Below are 21,975 nucleotides of genomic sequence, written 5' to 3'. Positions count from 1 at the left end.
GTATTTTATCCTGCAACCACCGTTTCTATTAACAGAATACAGGCCCGTACGCAGAAATTTATATCGGGGGGGGGGGGGGGGGGGGGTAATCGACGGCCCAAAGAGCCGGAGTTGCTAGGGGGTCCGGGGTCATGCCCCCCCCCCCCCCCCAATTTTTTTTTTTAATCTAGAATGCTGGGAAGTAAATTTGTCACATCGTCGGACTATTTTTGTTTTTTCTACTCATCCATGGACGGACCTCGGCAGACGCATAGCCACATTACAAAATCCTCATTTGACCTCTAGCCTAGGTCATCGTACAATGTGGCTGAAGTAACAGAAATAATAGCTTTTCCCCTTATTTTTTTATGGTTTGCAGGATAAAGATAATATAGTTAATGAGTCGGATATCTGCTTTATCGTGTTCAGGCCTCGTTGAATTTCCCATTCTTACCTTCACAGGATAAAGCAGATATCGAGCCTCGCTGAATTTCCCACTTACCTTCACGGGATAAAGCAGATATCCGATGTAGTTGACTAGTTATATGTAAAGAAAAAAGAGAAAAGGGAAGAAGGAAAACATAATCATTTTACAAATATGCATATATAAGTCTCCATGCCAATCACACTGATTTAGAATATATGAAACTTTCACTTTCTGCATTTAGCCTCTACATATCTTGAACTCGTGTAAATCTGTAAAAGACGGAGTGTTAGGGCACTTGTTATGACGGTGGAACAGTACATAAAGAAGAAAGGAAGCAGATGTTAAAAGTTTTTTTTGTGATTGTTTACGAACAATAAAAATAATAATAAATACAAACTATGTAATTTGACTACCATGGCTTGGGGGAAACATAAAGATCGTAACGCTCTTATAGAGGTAGACTTTTGTTACAGCCACAATTTGCAATTTTAGTTCGTGTCCAGTCAAAACGAAAACTAGTAGTTGTAACTTGTATCATATGGTATACCGGATATTGCGATTTTCGATTCAAGAGAACCTATATCCTGGAGTAAAAAAGTAGCCCATGAAGTGGTGACAGCGGGTTCCTCTCTCAATATCTGTGTGGTCCTTAACCATAAGACTGACACCATATAATCGTAAATAAAATGTGTTGAGTGCGTCGTTAAATAAAAATTTCCATCCATCTTTCAGGGCAAGGGGTGGGTGCTCGGTTGGCCTACTGTCCGAACCAAAATGTTAACAACTACAAAAAATTGCTCTCCTACCTTTATAATTCGTTAGATTTTACTCACATTTTGTCCTGACGGAAATCTAGGAAAAACCATTACAATGACACCGATTCCACATACTAGACTGTAACCATGTCACCAATATCGACTTCGCTGAGATCGCATAGGGCAAAAAAACATGTAATTTTGTGCCGGCTGCCATTTTGACTTTTTATGGAACATTCTCCAAGAGGGGTGAAAGGATATGACTTAATCTAGCAACGTCATATTAATTTTTAAAATAATTTTTTGTTTGTTTAAATATACCACTAAAGATAATTGATTTTATATTAATTATGTCACATACTTTGTAGGCTTTCACCCTCTTGAAGAGTATCCATAAAAAAGCAAAATGGCAGACGGCAGAAAACTGCATGTATTTTGCCCTATGCTATCTCAGCAAAGTCGATACTGGTGACATCGTTACAGTCTCATATGTGGAATCTGTGTCACTGTAATGTTTTTTTCACAACTTGTGTGTGGACAAAATTTGGGGGAGATGTAATGGTAATTAAAGGTAGGAGAGTAATTTTTTGTAGTTGTTAACAGTTTGGTTTGGATAGTACGTAGAATCAATCCCCATCAATGGGCGCATTGGGCTACTTCCAGACAGTGCTCTACAACTAATGTAACAAAGGCCATGATATGTCTGTGGGATGCTGCATATATAACTGATGTCTTATACTGCTGTACAGAAAGAGTACCGGCAGCAGGTTTTCTCTCATCTGTGTATAGTCGGATGTCATATAACCATAATTGAAATGTGTCGAGTTTGTCGTTAAATAAAACATTTCCTTCCTTCTTTCAGGAGACAGATCAGCAGAGGAAGGAGAAACCAGAGAAGACTAAATCTGAAAAGAGACAAACTTTAAAGAAAATCTTCAAATATATATTCTCCATCTGCAGTCTTTTGCTTGTCGTTCGTACATGTACACTAATAATTTTTAGGGACTGTCCCAAGTTTGTTATGTTGCTGACTAATGGACGTTTTAATGACTACATAATTGCATATTAAATAAAGTTTTCTGCGTATTGGCAATTTGGCTGTACATTAAATTATGTGCTTTTGATAATCTTATAGTTGGTACTATATACATGTAGGTCATACTTTCCTAATATATACACCTCGTCATAAATTTCGCACCACACATTTTAAAGTAAAATTAGAAAATATAAGTTTCGGTTTTTTAAACTACAAGTATATATTTAATATACTACAACATCTGTGAACATAATATCGCAAACACACCCTGTTCCGAGCTGCACGTGCATGCTCAGTCGAGCATGATTGATCCGGGGGTCGGTTTGCTAACAATGCAGTATGCACATAGCCTCTTTTGGTGTATGTTATGTTGGCAGACACAGCTAAAATTTGATTTTAGGCATAAATTAAGCTTTATTTTGACCAACCAGTGAAATGCCCAAGCGTCCAGTGCCTCTGAACCAAAGATGGCGAATTATTGGTATGCACCAGACTGGTATGTCATGTCGTGCTATTGGAACACAATTGAACATTAATCACACTGTCATTAGCAGGCTAATACGTAAACATACTGCTTCCGGTGAAGTGAAGGATGCACCGAGGTCTGGACGTCCCAGAAAAACCAATGACAGGGAAGACCGTGCTCTCGTACGCCAAGCCAGATGAAGCCCAAAGTCTGCTTGTACACAGCTGCGACATGGATGGCATCCATACAACAGAGTGTCCATCAGCACCATCAGACGACGCCTAAATTCTGCAGGATTGAGAGCAAGACGACCAATCAGACGTCCACTCCTCACAAATCAGCACCGCCATGCCCGTTTAGCCTGGTGCCAAGCACGTAATCGCTGGAACCTGAGGACATGGCGAAGGATCCACTGGTCCGATGAAAGCAGATTTTTGCTGCATCATACAGACGGGAGGGCACGAGTTTGGAGGCAGAGAGGCACAGCATATGATCAGAGGAACATTCAAGCTGAGGTTCCATTTGGGGGTGGATCCGTCATGGTGTGGGGGTGTTGTTCCTATGATTGTAAACTTGACCTCATCACAGTTCCCGGAACACTGAATGGACAGATGTACCAGAACTTGATCCTGGACGGTGCTGTTGTGCCTCATTTCGATAACCATGCTCTCGCCACACGTCCAGTCTTCATGGACGATAATGCCAGACCACATCGTGCTCGAGCTGTTGTTCAGCATCTCCAACACAACGCCATTGAGACACTACCATGGCCTGCCAGAAGTCCAGACCTAAATCCTATTGAGCATTTGTGGGACATTTTGGGACGTAGGGTGAGAGCAAGGGATCCTCCAGTTCAGAACCTTCAGGAATTGACCCATGCATTGCATGATGAGTGGCAGCAGATCCCTCAACAGAGCATCAGACGTCTGGTGACAAGCATGAGAAGGCGTGTAGAACATGTTATCCAAGTGCGAGGCGGTTACACCAGATACTGAGTTAGCCAGTCATTGTGGACCTTACTAGTGTGTTTGACATTAATGAAATGTGAACTGTGTTGTGTGTCTGTTGTAACGACCCCGGCAGCCATACTTATTTCACCGTATTTTACGGTGATTTTAGTGAACTTTACTTTGCTACAATTAAACCCTCATTTAGTGCTCAAATTCGGTCTTGTGTTGTACATTTTCTGACTGAACTGCTCACATGAGGCCATATAAACAGTTTAATGTGCTTTTCTAAGCACCATTTTTATGAGGCTGAAGATCCAGTTTTACTTAGTGAACAAAATTGGGTGGTGCGATATTTATGACGAGGTGTATATATATATATATTCATACATAAGAAATAACTTGGACACTTAAAGCCAGTTTGGGCTAGTTACATATATTAAGATGACCAGAAACACATTGAATATACTAGGATAATGGTATTCTAAACAAGAAACTATATATTTAGTATATTATTTTAGTCGTTAGATGATTTTATTAGTCGGAAACATCTTACAAGGGCAGCAGACTCTGGACAGTCTCTTTAAATTCACAAGTTTATCACATACGTTGAGCACTATAGTGAATTCACAAGTTTATCACATATGTTCAGCACTATAGCAAATTCAATAGCAAATTAAAAGCTCTTAAAATCACCCAGGGTTTCTGCCAGAGGGTAAAACGGGCATGGCACCATACCCAAAAGTTTTAGCAGATTTTATTTTTGAAGTTAACTTTTTGACAAAATTAATTACTCTTATCATTACCGGAGTACTGTAATGATTTTCTTAACCCTAAACTTAACCCATTTTATTTCTGGAGGAGGCCAACCATACCCCCTATTAACACCATGTAAACAAAAATTTCTTTCTGACGCCATATAACCATAAATAAAATGTGTTGAGTGTGTCGTTAAATAAAACATTTCCTTCCTTCCTTTTTTTCTGGTAGAAACACTGTCACCTTAAAAATAAAAGCATTTGCCCTTTAATTTGGATACATAATTTTTCTTTATTAATTTTTATTTTATTTTATATACAGTGCTTACAAGGGGTGTCCAAAATGTTTTCGGCCTAACTAGCTAGGCAGGGACTTTGTGAATGACATGATTATGCAAAATTGACAGCTATAATCACCCGGTACATACCCAGTGAAATGCATGTAGGCATCTTGCAAGAAAGACTTCCGAACATCTTGACAAATGTCCTGTCCATCATGAAGTTTCACAAAAGTTGTGCTCTTCCATCAGGTCAGCTAGGGCACCTGCTTACACACGTGGTTGATCGCCATGGCTGCACAAAGTTCTCGGTATTAGCATTAGCAGCTGCTGAGGATGTTTTTCACCAGCAGGAAGAATCCATTTTCGTCAGATGCTTCTTAGCCCTGCAGAACCATATTGGAAGATGTGTATGAATCTTCCAGGCTAGGCGTTTCAGGTAGGCATGCTCATAAGGCAAGTCTATCCTAGATTAGGCTGATAACCTTTTGATCATCCCCTGTATACACCGGGGGCGGGTCGTAGCCCAGTGGTAACGAACTCACCAGGTGAGTATGAGTCTGTCGAGGATCGATCCCCATTGGAGGACCCCTTGGGCTAGCCTATTTCTCGTGCCAGCCAGTGCACAATATACAACTTTGTGAGAGCTACGTGGAAACGCACTTATCCATTTTGTCTAAAAAACCAAAAACATTATGTTCAATACTGTTGACCACACAAGGTTCATTTGCATATTTTCACGGTTTGAAGCTTTTGATGTGTGCCTTTTAAGTTATAACCAGTTTAAATTTGTTAGCATTGAATGCAATTTTTGGCAGTTCCAGGGGTTGCAAACAACAATTTTCTTTCAGGGGCCCTTGAACGGCCCTTGGACCCCGGCTGCAGTAAGCTTTTTTTATTTCAACCCCTCTCACTTCCCTGCAATATACAACTTTAACTTTTTGTATATTCACTATGATGTAATTTTATTATATTAAATTTAGCTCATAGCGTATTTACCGTATACATATTGACAGCAACCTACTTGTACATAGTACAATATTACATGTGCTAGAAATAACCAATAAAACCAAGTTATTTATATTTTATCCTGCAACCAGTGTTCCTACTGGCCTGTTATGATGACCTGTTAAAGCAAAGTCATAACAGTATACTAGCATGTTATGACTTGATGTCACGTACAAAGGGAACTACTTTTCTGAGGAATGTTGACCTCTGACCCCATATGCCATACCATAACAAATGTAACGTGGTTTTTAATAATATATTCATTTATTTATAGCTGCATGTAAGTGAACAGGTCTTTCAGTGCGTAATCTCGTGTATTACTGCGCAGCAACTGAAACGTCACGGAAACGTTTATGGAAATTGCTTGTACAAGTTTGTTAAAACAGTGATAAAATACTTGTCCACTCCAAAATTTGATGGGTTGCAGGATAAAGATAATAACCAGTTAATGACGGTTGATATCGGCTTTATCCTGTTCAGTACCGGCCTCGGTGGCATCGTGGTTAGGCCATCGGTCTACAGGCTGGTAGGTACTGGGTTCGGATCCCAGTCGAGGCATAAGATTTTTAATCCAGATACCGTCTCCAAACCCTGAGTGAGTGCTCCGCAAGGCTCAATGGGTAGGTGTAAACCACTTGCACCGACCAGTGATCCATAACTGGTTAAAGAAAGGCCATGTTTTGTGCTATCCTGCCTGTGGGAAGCGCAAATAAAAGATCCCTTGCTGCAAATCGGAAAGAGTAGCCCATGTAGTGGTGACAGCGGGTTTCCTCTCAAAATCTGTGTATTCCTTAACCATATGTCTGATGCCATATAACCGTAAATAAAATGTGTTGAGTGCGTCGTTAAATAAAACATTTCTTTCTTTCTTTCTTATCCTGTTCAGGACGAATGGGAAATTTCCCATTCTTACCTTCACAGGATAAAGCCGATATCAAGCGTCATTAACTAGTTATTCTCTATGAAAACGCATAAAATTATTACAACATATTAATACATGCATGCCTTAAGCACCTGACAATTTTACAAACCTCTGGTGTCATATTAAATTTTACACGATGACATGATGTTGATAAAAACTGCTAAATAGATACATGTATGTTGTAGGCGATGCCAGCACCCTTTGGCTTTCATTTCCTTAGCTTTTGCTATCAAATAGAAAATTGTGCTAGCTGTAGGTCTTGATGTCATAGACCCTACTTTCAACCCGTAAACAGGTTTTTTTTCTTATTTACAGCTGGTTGGTGCAGTGCTGGTTGGTCTAGGACTGTGGCCTCTATTGGATAAAGAGTACATGGCCATCTTGTCAGAGGCAGGACTGGATGCTTCGGCATCCATCATATTGGTGGTGACGGCAGGTGGGGGCATTCTGTTCATCGTAGGCTTTCTCGGCTGTTGTGGCGCCGTCATGGAGAAGACTACGATGCTGTGTTTCGTAAGTCAGGAGTTCCAGGGCACATATATAGACAATAACTAGTTAATGACGCCGGATATCTGCTTAATTATCCTGTGAAGGTGAGAATTGGAAGTTTTGCGAGACTGCTGAGCAGAATTTCACTTTCGGCCTGAACAGGATAAAGCAGATTTCCAATGTCATTACCTAATTATTATCTTTATCCTGCAGACAATAAAAATTAAGGGGAAAAGCTATTTTTTCTGTTATTTCAGCCACATTGTACAATGACTTAGAGGTCAAATGAGTGATTTTGTAATGTAGCTAAGCGTGTGACTTTGCTTTATCCGTCATCTTATTCTGTCGGGGGCAGGACGTAGCCCATTGGCAAAGCACTCACTTGATGCACAGTCGGTCTGGGATCGATCCCCGTCAGTGGGCCCATTGGGCTATTTCTCGTTCCAACCAGTGCACCACTACTGGTATATCAAAGGCCGTGGTATGTACTACTCTGTCTGTGGGATGGTGCATATAAAAGATCCCTTGCTGCTAATCGAAAAGAGATGTGGCGACGGTGGGTTTCCTTTCTCAATATCTGTGTGGTCCTTAACATATGTCTGACGCCATATAACCGTAAACAAAATGTGTTGAGTGTGTCAGTAGAAATGATGGTTGCAGGATAAACAGACAACAAGTAGTTATTGATGTAGGATATATCAGCTTTATTCTCTAAAGGGACAGGACGAGCCCACTGGTAAAGCATCTGTTTGATGGGCGGGCGGTCTGGGATCGATCCCGTTAGTAGCCCCATTGGGCTATGTCTCGTTCCAGCCAGTGCACCACGACTGTTATATCAAAGGCCATGGTATATGTGACATCATGTCTGGGATGGTGCATATAAAAGATCCCTTTCTACTAATGGAAAAACGTAGCGGGTTTCCTTTCTAAGACTATATGTTAAAATTACCAAATGTTTGACATCTAATAGCCGATGATTAGTAAATCAATGTGCTCTAGTGGTGTCATTAAACAAAACAAACTTTTTATCCTGTGAAGGTAAGAATGGAAAATTTTGCGAGGCTTTCCTAATGCAACGAGAAATCTTTTATGTGCACTTTCCCACAGACGGGAAAGCACATACCATGGCTCTTGACCGGTCTTGGTGCACTAGTTGGAATTAGAAAAATGCATTAAATTGAAGTTGGGGGGGGAGGTGGGGTGTGTTAGTGAATTTTTTAGGCTTGCTCCAGAATCATAATTATGATTTAATATCTGTAGAAAGTTTGGTATTCAGTCTAATAATCTTACAAATTCTGATCCAAAATTTGGAATTTACAAAAGCTAAAAATCTTGCTAAATTCGCAGCTTGGTTATATGTGATCAGACATCGTTATATTCAGAGTTAGAATTTGAATTGCACCTCCACACTGACATTTGTTCTCGTCCCAACCAGTGCACCACAACTGGTCAAAGGTCGTGGTATGTGCTTTCCTGTCTGTGGTAAAGTGCATATAAAAGACCCCTTGCTGCATTAGGAAAAATGTAGCAGGTTTCCCCTGACGACTGCTAGTCATAATTACCAAATGTCTGACGTCCATTAGCCGATGATTGATTACTCAATGTGCTCTACTTCACACTGACAAAGAATTGGCTGTTATTTTAATGGAAAATGTCATGGATATTTTCTATCAGCTAGGTACTTTAATTATAGTTTTCACACAGGATCCTCGAATGACAGCACATTACAGTTTTCATATTCATGAGCTAATTATGCAAATATTAAGTAGGTTACACGGATTAATTTAAATAACTACCCAGCTGACACATGTACATGCATGTAAATACAGCAAAGTATCAGCAACAGCATCAGTAATTTGTCGCTCCCTTTAGCATGTGGATTTTTACAAAATACTACTACAATAGGATTAAATACCTTAATGCTAATTAAGGTAATGTGTTAAAGGGCTACCCAACAATCTGAGTCAGGGCACAGATTAACCCATTTATTGTCGTGATGACGTCTGCTACCACCACAGCCATCACCACTACAATCATCACCACCACAACCATCACCACTACAACCATCACCACTACAATCATCACCACCACAGCCATCACCACTACAATCATCACCACCACAACCATCACCACTACAACCATCACCACTACAATCATCACCACCACAGCCATCACCACTACAATCATCACCACCACAACCATCACCACTACAACCATCACCACTACAATCATCACCACCACAACCATCACCACTACAATCATCACCACCACAACTATCACCACCACGACCATCACCACTACAGCCATCACCACTACAGCCATCACCACTACAACCATCACCATCACAACCATCACCACTACAACCATCACCACTACAACCATCACCATCACAATCATCACCACTACAACCATCACCATCACAACCATCACCACTACAATCATCACCACTACAACCATCACCATCACAACCATCACCACTACAACCATCACCATCACAACCATCACCACTACAATCACCACCACAACCATCACCACCACAACCATCACCAGTACAGCCATCACCACCACAGCCATCACCACCACAGCCATCACCACCACAGCCATCACCACTACAACCATCACCATTACAACCATCACCACTACAACCATCACCATCACAACCATCACCACTACAATCATCACCACCACAACCATCACCACTACAACCATAACCACTACAACCATCACCATCATCACCATAACAACCATCACCATCACCACTACAACCATCACCACTACAACCATCACCATCATCACCACAACCATCACCACTACAACCATCACCACCACAACCATCATCATGATGACTACTACTACCACTACCACTACTCCAACTCCTACTCCTACTCCTACTCCTACTCCTACTACTACTACTTCCACTACTACTACTACTACTACTACTACTACTACTATGACTACAACTGATGTTTGTTTACAGTATATTAACATTGTGCTGTTCATTCTGATGGGGCAGATATTGGCGGTGATACTTCTGATGAGAATGAAGGAGGAGGTAGGTACCTGTATTTTAACTTCTTCTTTTTTTTTTTCTTTTTTTTTTTCTTTTTTTTTTCTTGTCCCAGATCACAAACATAGCAGTGTCAGGGATGGGAGCCCCAAATCACTGCTGTACATACCTGTATTATAAATATACAACACATATATCCATACACAAACAAATACGTACACACGTACCCGGATGTCCTCCGATACATACACATATGTACATACATAGATTCACACATAAATACACATACATATATGCAAAAAGGCATCAATGTAAGTGGGTACAAGAGTAGTAAATATACATACATGTAATTGGTTTAATCTGGGATATTATAAAGAGAAGAGAGAGGTAGAAGACGAGATAAGGTTATACGTGAGGTGTATGTTTATTTTTCTTGTTTTCCGCTATCTCCAAACAAGCCACAGACAAGAACAAACTTAAGCTAACATCATATATTTATCATATATTTCATTTAATCGTTATCATTAAATAAATTAGCCCATGGAGCCCATTGTTTATTAAACATTTCATATTTGCAATTACGGCTAGTTGTTAACCATTACGGCGTTGTTTTTCGCTATTAAACCCATTTTTTCACAAATAAAATTGCACTTTACTTACATTTTATTATTTAGAATACACATTTCCATTCACCTGAAGTGCTTTTTGGTAATCCTGGTAATCCTGATGTTTGTAAAACCATGAAATGCAAGGTCCAATCTATTTTTGGAGGAAATCTTCCTGTATAAACGTTCGGTTTGTTTTCTCGTGCATGGTTCGCGCGATCAACATCCGATTTGTTGTCGTTTGCTTGTTGTTCATTTGTGAGATATTTCTTCACAGTTCATGAACATTTTCAGTAACAATAAAGTTCAGACAAGTAAGTGTCTCAATACAAAACATTACAAACCCTTAAAACCAATAATTTTGCTAAGTCTTATGATATCTGGAGAGGGGATACAACCAGGACAGAACAGTTGGAACATGTCCAGGAGAGGTGAAAGGAACGCACCCCAAGTCTGTGAAATTTGTCGTGACGTAGGCATTGTTGTGCTTCTAGCGACATCTACCGGTGACATCAGAATACTAACTTTCAAAATTATTTCAAGCAATTGGGACATGGGGATTCCCATGGTATTTATCGATATAAAACCTGCTTTTTCACTCCATTTGATAAAAACGTGATCTAAGTGTGTTACAGGTTTGTAGATTAACCAAATTATAATTTATTTTCGCTGGATGGAACTAGGGTGTGCGGCTTTAACAGGTGTATGGGGCGGGATTTACCTCAGTCGGTTGAGTGCTGGCTTGTGGTGCCTGTGTTGCAGGATAAGACCACCTCGGTGGATCCATTCAACTGACTGGGTTTTTCCCATTCCAACAGTGCACCACAACTGGTTAAAGGCCGTGGTTTATGCTTTCCTGTCTGTGGGAAAGTGCATATAAAAGATCTTTTGCTGCATTAGGAAAAATGTAGCAGGTTTCCTCTGATGACTGTGTGTCAGATTACCAAATGTATGACATCCAGTAGCCAATGATTAATTAATCAATGTGCTATATGACAAAAGGTTTTTTTGTAAAGTGTGGATGTGGTCTTTTTAACAGGGTGGCTTGTTACCTTATAGTGACAGACCCTAGTTTTATAACACTACAGCATATTGTTCACTATTAGAGCCTTTTTTATATCTATGGGTCGTATTATGGTATATGGCGTTGTCTGTCTGTCTGTCCGTATGTCTGTCTTTTAACTTTTTTTGGTCCGGACCATATCTTGCATACAGATGCATACAGGACCATCAAACCTCACATGTAGGAACAACTTGGGTTGGTGGTCTGTCATGCACTATTACTAGGTCACTGTGACCCAATTTTCATGGTCTACTGCACATAACAGTAAATCCTTGTCCGGACCATATCTTGCATACAGGACCATCAAACCTCACATGTAGGAACAACTTGGGATGGTGGTGTGTCGCATACTATTAGTAGGTCACTGTGACCTACTTTTCACAGTCTACTGCACATAACAGTAAATCCTTGTCTGGACCATATCTTGCATACAGATGCATATAGGACCATCAAACCTCATATGTAGGAACAACTTGGAATGGCTGGGTGTCCTGTTCTATTACTAGGTCACTGTGACCTACTTTTCACGGTCTACTGCACATAAGTAAATCCATGTCCAGCTCATATCTTGCATACAGGACCATCAAACCACATGTAGGAACAACTTGGGATGGCTGTGTGTCACGTACTATTACTAGGTCACTGTGGCCTACTTTTCAGTCTGCTGCACATAACAGTAAATCGTTGTCCAGCTCATATCTTGCATACAGATGCATACGAGACCATCAAACCACATGTAGGAACAACATGGGATGGTGGTTGGTCCAAAACAAACTGTTCATCCATCCTGTTGCAAACATTTCACATAATTAGAATTGAATCATACCCGTAACATATTCATTAATATAGACATGGTTTTCCATCAAACTCCTGATGGGCGTATCACGTACCTCACCGGTACTCTTGTTGATAATTAAAATCAGACGTTATAGCAGAACTTAGATTTTGTTGTTTATGGATAAAATCCATTTTCGTATACATCCAAAGTGTTTCTGGTTTTCCTGGTCTTTCTAATACCAAGAAATGCAGTTTTACATTGTAGTGTATTGCAGTCCTATACTGTGTTACTACTGGCAGTCTGTTCTGAGTTCTGGCCTGTTATGTTCTGATCACATGATGTATTGAAATGATGCTCTTCAGGAACACAGTTTCTGAGTTAAATCTCGTATTTGTGGTTTGTGGTTTAATCCAGTTCAACTTGGTTAATAAATATAACATACATGTGTACATATTTTTTAAAAACACACATATATCTCTGAGAAGTAATGGTTATGAGATCTCTAGTCTACTCTCTGAACGGTATTTCCCTGTTTCAGTTTTACAGGCTCTTGTTTGACTGTACGGTAACTTTATCCAAGTGCAGAACTCAAAATAGGAAGTAAAAAAAGAAAGGTCTGCTGAAAATAAGATAGCATGGGGGGGGGGAGGTATGGGGAGGGTTTGCGGTAGTGTGTAAACAAATTAGGAATTCTGAGATTTATTTTGAAGCATTATGGAATTAAAATATGACAGAATGATGAGCTAATTTAATAGCTGATGAGATTATCTTGCAAATTTACCTGCAGTTTCTTTTGGTGATTTTAGTTCTGAAAAATGGACTGCACTTTTCGCAGTCCACTGTCTCGAGTGTTACAGGTTTGTAGATTAAGCTAATTTAGTGTCCACTTTCAGAAACGTGGATCTGCAACTTCAATGTAAGGTATTTTGATGGTGCATGGTGACTTAAAAGTCTTCTTGTACAAAGGCAAAATCAGTTGTTCAGAAAAGGGTTCGAATGGGACTGTAGGGCTCTTAATTATAGACTCACGCCCAAATATGTGTCTATTTGTTACTCTTTTTATCATCACAATTATATATAGAGAATACAACATGGGTGGGTCTTAGATACCAGTTTATATAACAAGCTGTTTTAAAACATATCTAACAAGCGAAAGTGAGTTGGATACATTTTAGGTGGTCAGTGTGTAATATAAATGGTATCTAATGGACATGAATGCATAGTAGTCTAGTTTTTACATATACAGTTAAATCCCGTTGGCTCGAACCCCGTCGGTGCTCGAGAAAGTGTTCGACCCATCGGGTAGTTCGACCGAACCATTCGGTCAACATCGGACACTTCCATAACATCAGTTAGAAAGTTGAATTAGATACAAATTGTGTAATACACGTAAATGCACTGAAATTAAATACATAAATGGCAAATTCTTAATCTGTATTTACATGAATTTATTACTAAACAATTTGAATATTTCAACAATAAAAAACGCAGCACTGTCCACGTTCCAGAAATGTAGTCGTTTTCAAAGTAACGCTTTATGCTGAGGCCCGTTTGTGCACTAATTGTTTGATTGGTATCACGGTTCATTTAACAGTTGCGGTAACACTAGCTGTACTTGAAAGATCATTACCGATAGTCGTTAACAAACAACATGACAAGTGTGGTGACAAAAGGATTGCATGGCTAGTGTTGCGATTCCCTGATTCATCTATGTCTGCGTCGTTAAATAAAACATTTCTTTCTTTCTTTCTATAGTTCGTTCCGCCTAAATAATTAATCCGAAAGTTATAATAACCAACTGCGCAAGCGCAGCAATTGTTAGTCCTGTTTGGTGGTTTGCCATAAGGCCAAATAAAAAAAAGAGTTGGTGATCGTCCCCACCCGTACCTGAAAAATGTGCCCGCCCCTGAAATTATTGTATTTTTTAGTTTGTTAAAAACTTTAAAATGCGTCGAGATAGCAGCAATTCAACTTTCGTAAGCACCGTAACGGGTTAAACCATCACCAGGTCCATCTGGCGGCCAGTGAAGGAACTACAACATCCAGGCGCATGCGCTGTTGACTGCTACTCCTGGTCTCCAGGGTTTTATAAAGTTTTTCACTAATTGCCGATGAATGGATTTTTCCTCATAAAAGATAGAGAAATGAAAGAGAAAATAAATTAAAATCAGCAATGCCTGCAGGTTTATATGATTTGCCATTGGGCATATGTAGTCAACACAATTACACTTAAGTGACCAACAAAACAATTTACAGTACACTTGGCTTGAGCATTGGGGATGCAATAGCTGCTGTGTTCAAAGCATTTATTTGGTTGTTTTCCAGATTGCAACCGCATTAAATATTAATCTGGTGAAAACCTTGAAGAAAGAGTATGACAGAAAGACAGACATTGACAATGTCTTCAGTGCGGCTCTCGACTGGGTGCAGGTTACTGTACGTATGGCATTGCCAGGAATTCTCACTTTTATAGCGAAAACACACAGGTTTATAAATTGATGGGAGTGATTAATTGCTTACATGTAGCTTATGGGGAGCCATTTATAAGGTACCATAGTTATAGAATAAACATTCACATGTGACAAGGAGCTAAAACGTATTCTCCTTGAATTAGTCTGGAGCGGTGGGGGGGTGAGTGATCGATATACATTTACTGTAGCTCCCCTTATACCACGATGTAATGCCAGACCATACATGTATATACCCCCCTCCAAATATTACGTAACGTTTGGAGACTCACCCCACCCATTTTCAGGGGCCCAGTGGTAAAGCATTCGCTTGATGCGTGGTCGGTGGTCCCATTGGGCTATTTATCGTTCAACCAGTACTTCACAACTGGTGTAATAAAGGTCATGTTATGTACTATCCTGTCTGTGGGATGGTGCATATAAAAGATCCCTTGCTGCTAATCGAAAAGAGTAGCCCATGAGATGGCAACGGCGGGTTTCCTCTCTCAATATCTGTGTGGTCCTTAACCAGATGTCTGACGCTATATAACCATAAATAAATTGTGTTGAGTGTGTGATTAACTAAAACATTTCCTTCCTTCGATATACATTTGCTGCAGCTCCCCTTATACCACGGTGTAATGACAGACCATAACCCCCTACAGATATTAGGTAATGTTTGGAGACACCCCCTCCCATTTTCAAACAAGTCATGTGGTGGGTATAATATAATTTTGACATAGTTTTTCGACTTTGAAAAGCGCTTGTATGTATTTCAGCTCTTATTTATAGTCGATAGTGTGTGTATGTACGTCTAGCTATAATTACTGACATAAACATTGTCGCTGTGACAGAGCGTTAATGAAAAAAGAAACATTAAAAAAAAATCCCACAAAAGATTTTTGTAATTAATGAAATGTGCGTTACGCAACGCTGTTCAGTACACCCACCCACCCCATGTAACACAGCAAAACATTTGGACATATACAGCTACCAACCCCCTCGAGCATTACGTAATATTTGAATGACCCCGAGTTTTGGTTTTTCAGTTCTATTGCTGCGGCATCAACAACTACACGGAATTTAAGACGGCTAGCAACTGGAAAGACAAGAACACCAAGGTGGTTCCCGAGACTTGCTGCGTCATCACAAACCGGGACGAGTTCTCCTCGGACTACGTGGCGCACACCAAAGACCCTGCTTGTACATCAAAACCAACAGCTTCCAATTCATATATCAGTACAGTGAGTTGTAAATGTATACGGCAGTGCTTGAGCTTTCTGCCAGAAAATAATTTGAGGGTACATAATAAAAACAAAATGGATCATATATCAGTACAGTGAGTTTCAAATGTATATGGCAGTGTTTGAGCTTTCTGCCAGAAAATAATTTGATGGTACATAATAAAAACAAAATGGATCATAATTTTATTATTATTAAATTAAGTGCCCCTATTAGGTGGTTATGGGTTGGAAATCTTTTGAAATTGGACACTACGTTTCATTTATATTGACAAATTTTAAAAAGATGTTCTCTTGATATAATCTTTGTGAAAATTATAAAAAAATATATCCAATAATTAATTTCCAAGATTTTAGTGTACATAATTTTACCCTGGTGCTATAATCGTTTTCATTAGGTGTATAGGCTGTCACAGAATTTAGTTTTCCTTGAACTCGAGGGGGGGGAGGGGGTGGGGAGAAACTATGCAATGAGTTTCAGATACAGTCACAATAAAGAGACTTTCTTGTTTGAAAACCTCTTGAATGTGAAAAATTATATCTACATATGTGTGCACAAAATTGTGATGACAGGGTTGCCTTGACTGATGAGCAAAGGTTTTTAGGGTGGGAGTGGGCCATGTTCCCCAGGAAAATACATTAAAAAAAGAAAAGAAAATGTTCTTGGAGAGGGGGGTTGGGATTTTGACCCACCAAAAACCCCCTCTGAACAAGCACCTGACATACCTGAAAATGTCAAAGGGAATGTGCTTTTTGCTTAAATGAGAGTGTTAAATCCCACACCAGTCCATGGCAACCAGATTGTTACTGAAGAAATGTAGTGTATGGTAATTGGTTAAGAAATATTAACTGACAATACTTAAAGGTGCAGGACAATAGGTTAACAAACCTGCAAAACATGTGAAAAGTAACGGACAAAAAGCTAAGTTTAGCTGAAAATCAGTGAAACAAACCGGACAGCCATGCAAAAGGAAAAAGTCATTTGTATACAGTAACGGGTTTAACGGAAAAGCTGAAGTTTGTGATGTTTAAACCCAGAAAAACAGGTACACTTTGAACCCCTGAAAAAGTTTATCGTCAAGGACAGCCATGGCGGCGTTTTGGAAAAATGTCCAGTTTTACTAAAATCGAACAATGTTGACAAATTTTCCACCAATCCAAGCCAAACAATTTTAATCTTGGTTACTTTTTATTTTGTTAAATATACTTTGAAAAGAAAAAAAAAGAAGAAAAAAAGGGTGAAAACAAACTAGTTCCGAGTTGAGAAAAACTGTTTAACCTTATTTTTAACTGTGGTATATTGCCAGATGATTGGTTAACAGGTATTATCAAACCAATATATAAAAAGAAAGGTAATCCGCGAGAACACGAATCATATCGAGCTCGAAATAAAGCGAGGACATGACATTGTGTTTCCTCCAGTTATTTAAACATCAGAGCTGTTAATTAATCCCTTAATTGGTATTTGTCACCTGCATAACAGTGACACTGGAGCACGCACACATGTAATTAGCTCCGCGTACGCAATCACGTTATGGGCTGAGTGGGTATTCAAAGTATCAGTAATGCAGTAATGATTGACGTTGGTGTGACCGTCCAGTTTTCTGAGGTAAAATTTGCTTTAAAAGAACAATGTCAGACTGGATAAATTCGTCCGGTGCAGTTTAGAGGGTTTTCCGGTTTAGAGGGGTAAATTTTAGTGTTAAAAGATACGCAAATCACAGGACCGTGTAAAACGTCCGGTTTTGAGGGAATTCCGGTTTACTGAGGGTCCGGTTTTGAGGGGTTTTACTGTACTGTCTAAAAATAGACTAGAACGAGTCTCGATAACCATTACTTCTCAGATGAACATGCGTTTTTAGAATTATGACAAATGCATTTTGGGTTATTACAAAAACCCGGGTGACCAGAACCACTTCAGGTTTACGAAAATGAATATTCTAAATAATAAAATGTAAGTACTCCTAATTTAAATTATTAAAAATGGCTTTATTAGTGAAAAATATGTTGTAGTGTTTAAGAACTAGGGTCTGTCCCTTTACGATAGAATTGCACGTGTTTTAATTATAATACTGTTCCATCAGTTGCCTTCATGCCTGTATAAAAAATATTTAACCTTGTAAATTTGTAAAGAAAATATTTTTTGTAAATGTTATTTAATTTGGTATGGGTTTTTATATGAATTTTAACTTTATTCATTATAAAGTTATATGCCAATTCATCGGTTACCTTTTGACACAAACAGACTATATATGCTTTCTTACACATCATTGCAAGTCGTTTTGCATTGCAGTGCGAAATTGTAAAGTTGCGAGAGTTTAGTGAATTAGGGGCACCAGGGGCCTAATTCACAAAGCTCTCTTAGGCTCTGCTAGACAACAAAGCATCCTCTTTGCAAGTATTTTAGCATTGCTCTACGAGATCGCAAATTTGCGCGAGTTTAGTAAATTGGGCCCCAGGTCCGTACTTTAAATCGTGATAACTTCTCATGGGTTTCCAGGCAGTATGCTATTTCAATACCTGTATACGTTAAAAGTTTGGTCTGTTTAAAAAAACACCGCTAGAGCACATTGATTTATTAATCAATGGTTGGAACGAAAAATAGCTCAGTGGGCCCACCAACGGGAATCGATCCTAGTCCGACCACGCATCAAGCGAGAGCTTTACCACTGGCCTCGTTCCGCCTCCAATAACTGTGTACTTACGAAATGGATGAACTGTGAATTACAATAAATTGGAAGTATTTTTCTGTATTTTCAGCCATGCTTTGCCGAGATTAAACAGTGGTTGCTTGACCATCTGAAGGTTATCATGACAGTTATTGGCAGTTTTTTAATCGTTCAGGTAAATGGGGCTACGGATACCAGGAGCATGTGGAGAGCGGGTGGGTGGGGGAGGGGGTTAGGTTTCGGGGGTCAAAATCCCTCTGCTCTTGCAAATGTTTTTTTTTTCTTTTTAATATATTTTCCAGTGGAGCATTACTCGACTTCCCCCCTCCCCATCAACTCCTCGATCTCCCCACAGTCTACAATACAACACCTCCCCTCCTACACTAAAATTCATACAGATGTGCCAGGATACATGTATAGGTTTTTCTTCAGGGGTATGGTGAGAGGTGTTGAAGGAGGAGGGTGATTTAGATCAAAGAAATATGATTTATCAGAGAGCGAAATTTACATTTTGTGCGACGATAATTCCAAAGGAAAATTTCAAGAAGCTCTATATTCTAGTGGTGTACATTGATCGATTATAATCGAAAATGGATTGGATTGGCTCCTACAATGTGAAAAACAAAAGTCCATAATCGATTGTGTGGGAAAATGTTAATGTAACTGTTGCTCCAGTTTAGATGATAAAATTGATGGAAATACACAGTGGTTTGGGTTAGCCAATTGCAGGGTGCACACAACAATAGGTCCTTATTATTCAAAGCCTTCTTATGGTCATGGAATTCTAACCTATTGTGTAATCGAAAGTTGATTGGTTGGTGCCAACCGATTATAACCGATGATCGATGATGGAATTCCAATAGATTCCCATCACTACTATATTCTGTTTAAAAAAGCATGTTGATGGATGGATGGGTGGAGGGATGAATGGATGACAAACATACAACAGATGGATGTCAAACCACACCTCACTGCCTTAATAAATTATGGGGACCTATATTTAAGATTTACCATATTTGTGCATTGATATTCGGGGCTCGAATTTAGAGACTATTTACATGTACATGTAGTCACAAATGCGACCATAATCTTAACACAATTTGCGCCTAAATAAATTGCTTTTTGTTGTACTGTGCAACCTGAATTTTGACAATTTTCTATAATGATCTCTTTATTTCAGCATGGCTCGAAACGGCCTGTGGCCAGGTCGCCAAATATGACCAAGGTCCTCTTTGGGAGACTTTAATATTAAAAAATAATGGCATTAGTCACCAAAATAATATTATCTTCTTTAGAGCTATAACATATCAGCCACTATTAATATTTGTATTCCACATTAAAATTGTACTCTTGGTTCACTTACCATAATTTGCCAACATACATTATCATTTTTGGGGTCACCATAGTTTTTGCCGAGTTTCGAACACTGTTTCAGTGGTACCAATTGCACAAGCATGTTAAAAACACTTTGTTGATATGCAAAACACATTAAATGGACTTGGTCTTAAAATTGTCTCTGTATTTCATATCAAAGGCAGCGATATGTGCTGTCCTGTTTGTTGGAAAGTGCATATAAAAATACCTTGCTGCAAGTGGGAAAATGTAGCGACTTTCTTTTGAAGACTACCCGAATTGTTTGGATTAAAAAGATGTCACATGCATGTAACAGGAAGGAAATGTTTTATTTAACGATGCAGTCAACACATTTTATTTACGGTTATATGGTGTAGGACATATATATGGTTAAGGACCACACAGATATTGAGAGAGGAAACCCACTGTCGCCACTTCATGGGCTACTCTTTTTTTTTATATTAGCAGAAAGGGATCTTTTATATGCACCATCCCACAGACAGGATAGTACATACCATGGCCTTTGTTATACCAGTTGTGGAGCACTGGCTGGAACGAGAAATAACCCAATGGGCCCATCGACGGGGATCAATCCCATATCAACCACGCATTGAGCGACCGCTTTACCACTGGGCTGCGTCCTGCCTCTTCTCAGTTAAAAAGATGCCACATATATATAACAGAGAGACAAAGACATTTTTTGTTAGGACATCACACACCTAATAATTATACAGATTATAATAATAAGATGAATGCTGAAACAGCAGTGTCTTCCTTTCTGAATTGACTAATGTTTGACATCCAGTAGCTGACGAATAATTTATTAAGGTGCTCTAGTGGTGTTGTTAAACAAAGCAAACTTTTAACTTTTTGCCACCAGATGACATTATTTTGGATGCGCTCTGTCGTTATGCATTACATTATTATTCACGGACATAGGATGGGGCACACACACACATATATTATCATATATATATATATATAAATGCATGTATAAATATATAAACATTATCGCTGGTGCTACAAAGTGCCCCCGACTTCCTATGCCAGTGTTATTATTTGAGGAGGCCTAGCATAAAATACTTGTTTTGTTTTTGTTTTGTTTTTCAGATCGTTGGAATCATCTTTGCATCCTTTCTTATTTGTACGATTGTCAGCAAATGAGAAGTTAGTGCAGTGAGCCAATCAGCAGGTTCTCTTAACTGTATTTGTACGATTGTCAGCAAATGAGAAGTTAGTGCAGTGAGCCAATCAGCAGGTTCTCTTAACTGTATTTGTACGATTGTCAGCAAATGAGAAGTTAGTGCAGTGAGCCAATCAGCAGGTTCTCTTACCTGTATTTGTACGATTGTCAGCAAATGAGAAGTTAGTGCAGTGAGCCAATCAGCAGGTTCTCTTAACTGTATTTGATTAAAGGGACTATATTCTGTGTTATCAACGTACCATTGTATGATATTTCTAAATAATAAATCCTCTCTTAACAACTGAAGTTAGATCTTGAAGGAAGGAAATGTTTTATTTAACGACACACTCAAGACATTTTATTTACAGTTATATGGCGTCGGACATACGGTTAAGGACCACACAGATATTGAGAGAGAGGAAACCCGCTGTCGCCAATTCTTGGGCTACTCTTTTCGATTAGCAGCAAGGGATCTTTTGATATGCACCATCCCACAGACAGGATTACACATACCACGGCCTTTCATATAACAGTCGTGGTGCACTGGCTGGAGCGAGAAATAAC

The 21,975-nt window shown here is 39.2% G+C and overlaps 2 protein-coding genes across 4 annotated transcripts in view; one reads left to right on the top strand and one right to left on the bottom strand.

The window, feature by feature from the left end:
* Positions 1-246: 246 nt before the first annotated feature.
* On the top strand, positions 247-21,712 carry LOC121376934 (tetraspanin-18-like). Of its 3 annotated transcripts, XM_041504740.1 has the most exons (9): positions 250-862; positions 2,024-2,134; positions 6,892-7,089; positions 10,043-10,117; positions 14,844-14,954; positions 16,015-16,209; positions 18,967-19,050; positions 21,339-21,388; positions 21,455-21,712. In XM_041504740.1, exons 1-9 carry the CDS (start codon positions 821-823, stop codon positions 21,456-21,458), a joined length of 870 nt encoding a protein of 289 aa, XP_041360674.1. In that variant the 5' UTR covers positions 250-820; the 3' UTR covers positions 21,459-21,712. The 3 variants fall into 3 exon arrangements, with proteins under 3 accessions (XP_041360675.1, XP_041360674.1, XP_041360673.1); XM_041504739.1 differs by having other exon boundaries at positions 254-862; positions 21,339-21,712; XM_041504741.1 differs by lacking the exon at positions 18,967-19,050 and having other exon boundaries at positions 247-862; positions 21,339-21,712.
* The window catches only part of LOC121376936 (fucolectin-like), a 41,769-nt gene continuing 21,569 nt past the window's right edge, over positions 1,776-21,975 (bottom strand). Inside the window, exons 5-6 of the mRNA XM_041504743.1 lie at positions 4,797-5,032; positions 1,776-2,066 (exon numbers count right to left, since the gene is read on the bottom strand). Of these exons, the coding sequence (XP_041360677.1) occupies positions 4,990-5,032 (43 nt within the window). The 3' untranslated portion in view covers positions 1,776-2,066; positions 4,797-4,989. The remainder of the gene's footprint in view (positions 2,067-4,796; positions 5,033-21,975) is intronic.

This window comes from Gigantopelta aegis, chromosome 7, assembly GCF_016097555.1.
Source record: "Gigantopelta aegis isolate Gae_Host chromosome 7, Gae_host_genome, whole genome shotgun sequence".
Lineage (NCBI taxonomy): Eukaryota > Metazoa > Mollusca > Gastropoda > Neomphalida > Peltospiridae > Gigantopelta > Gigantopelta aegis.
Note: the sequence above shows the minus strand (reverse complement) of the source record. Positions and strands in the feature narration are given on the sequence as shown.

What these genes read in the sequence shown, in the direction of transcription:
- LOC121376934 (XM_041504740.1), top strand. Translation starts at nt 821, where the DNA reads ATGGCTTGGGGGAAACATAAAGATCGTAACGCTCTTATAGAG. An exon ending in TGATGAGAATGAAGGAGGAG is followed by an intron (nt 10,118 to 14,843) that starts GTAGGTACCTGT and finishes GTTGTTTTCCAG; the next exon opens with ATTGCAACCGCATTAAATAT. An exon ending in TCGACTGGGTGCAGGTTACT is followed by an intron (nt 14,955 to 16,014) that starts GTACGTATGGCA and finishes TTGGTTTTTCAG; the next exon opens with TTCTATTGCTGCGGCATCAA.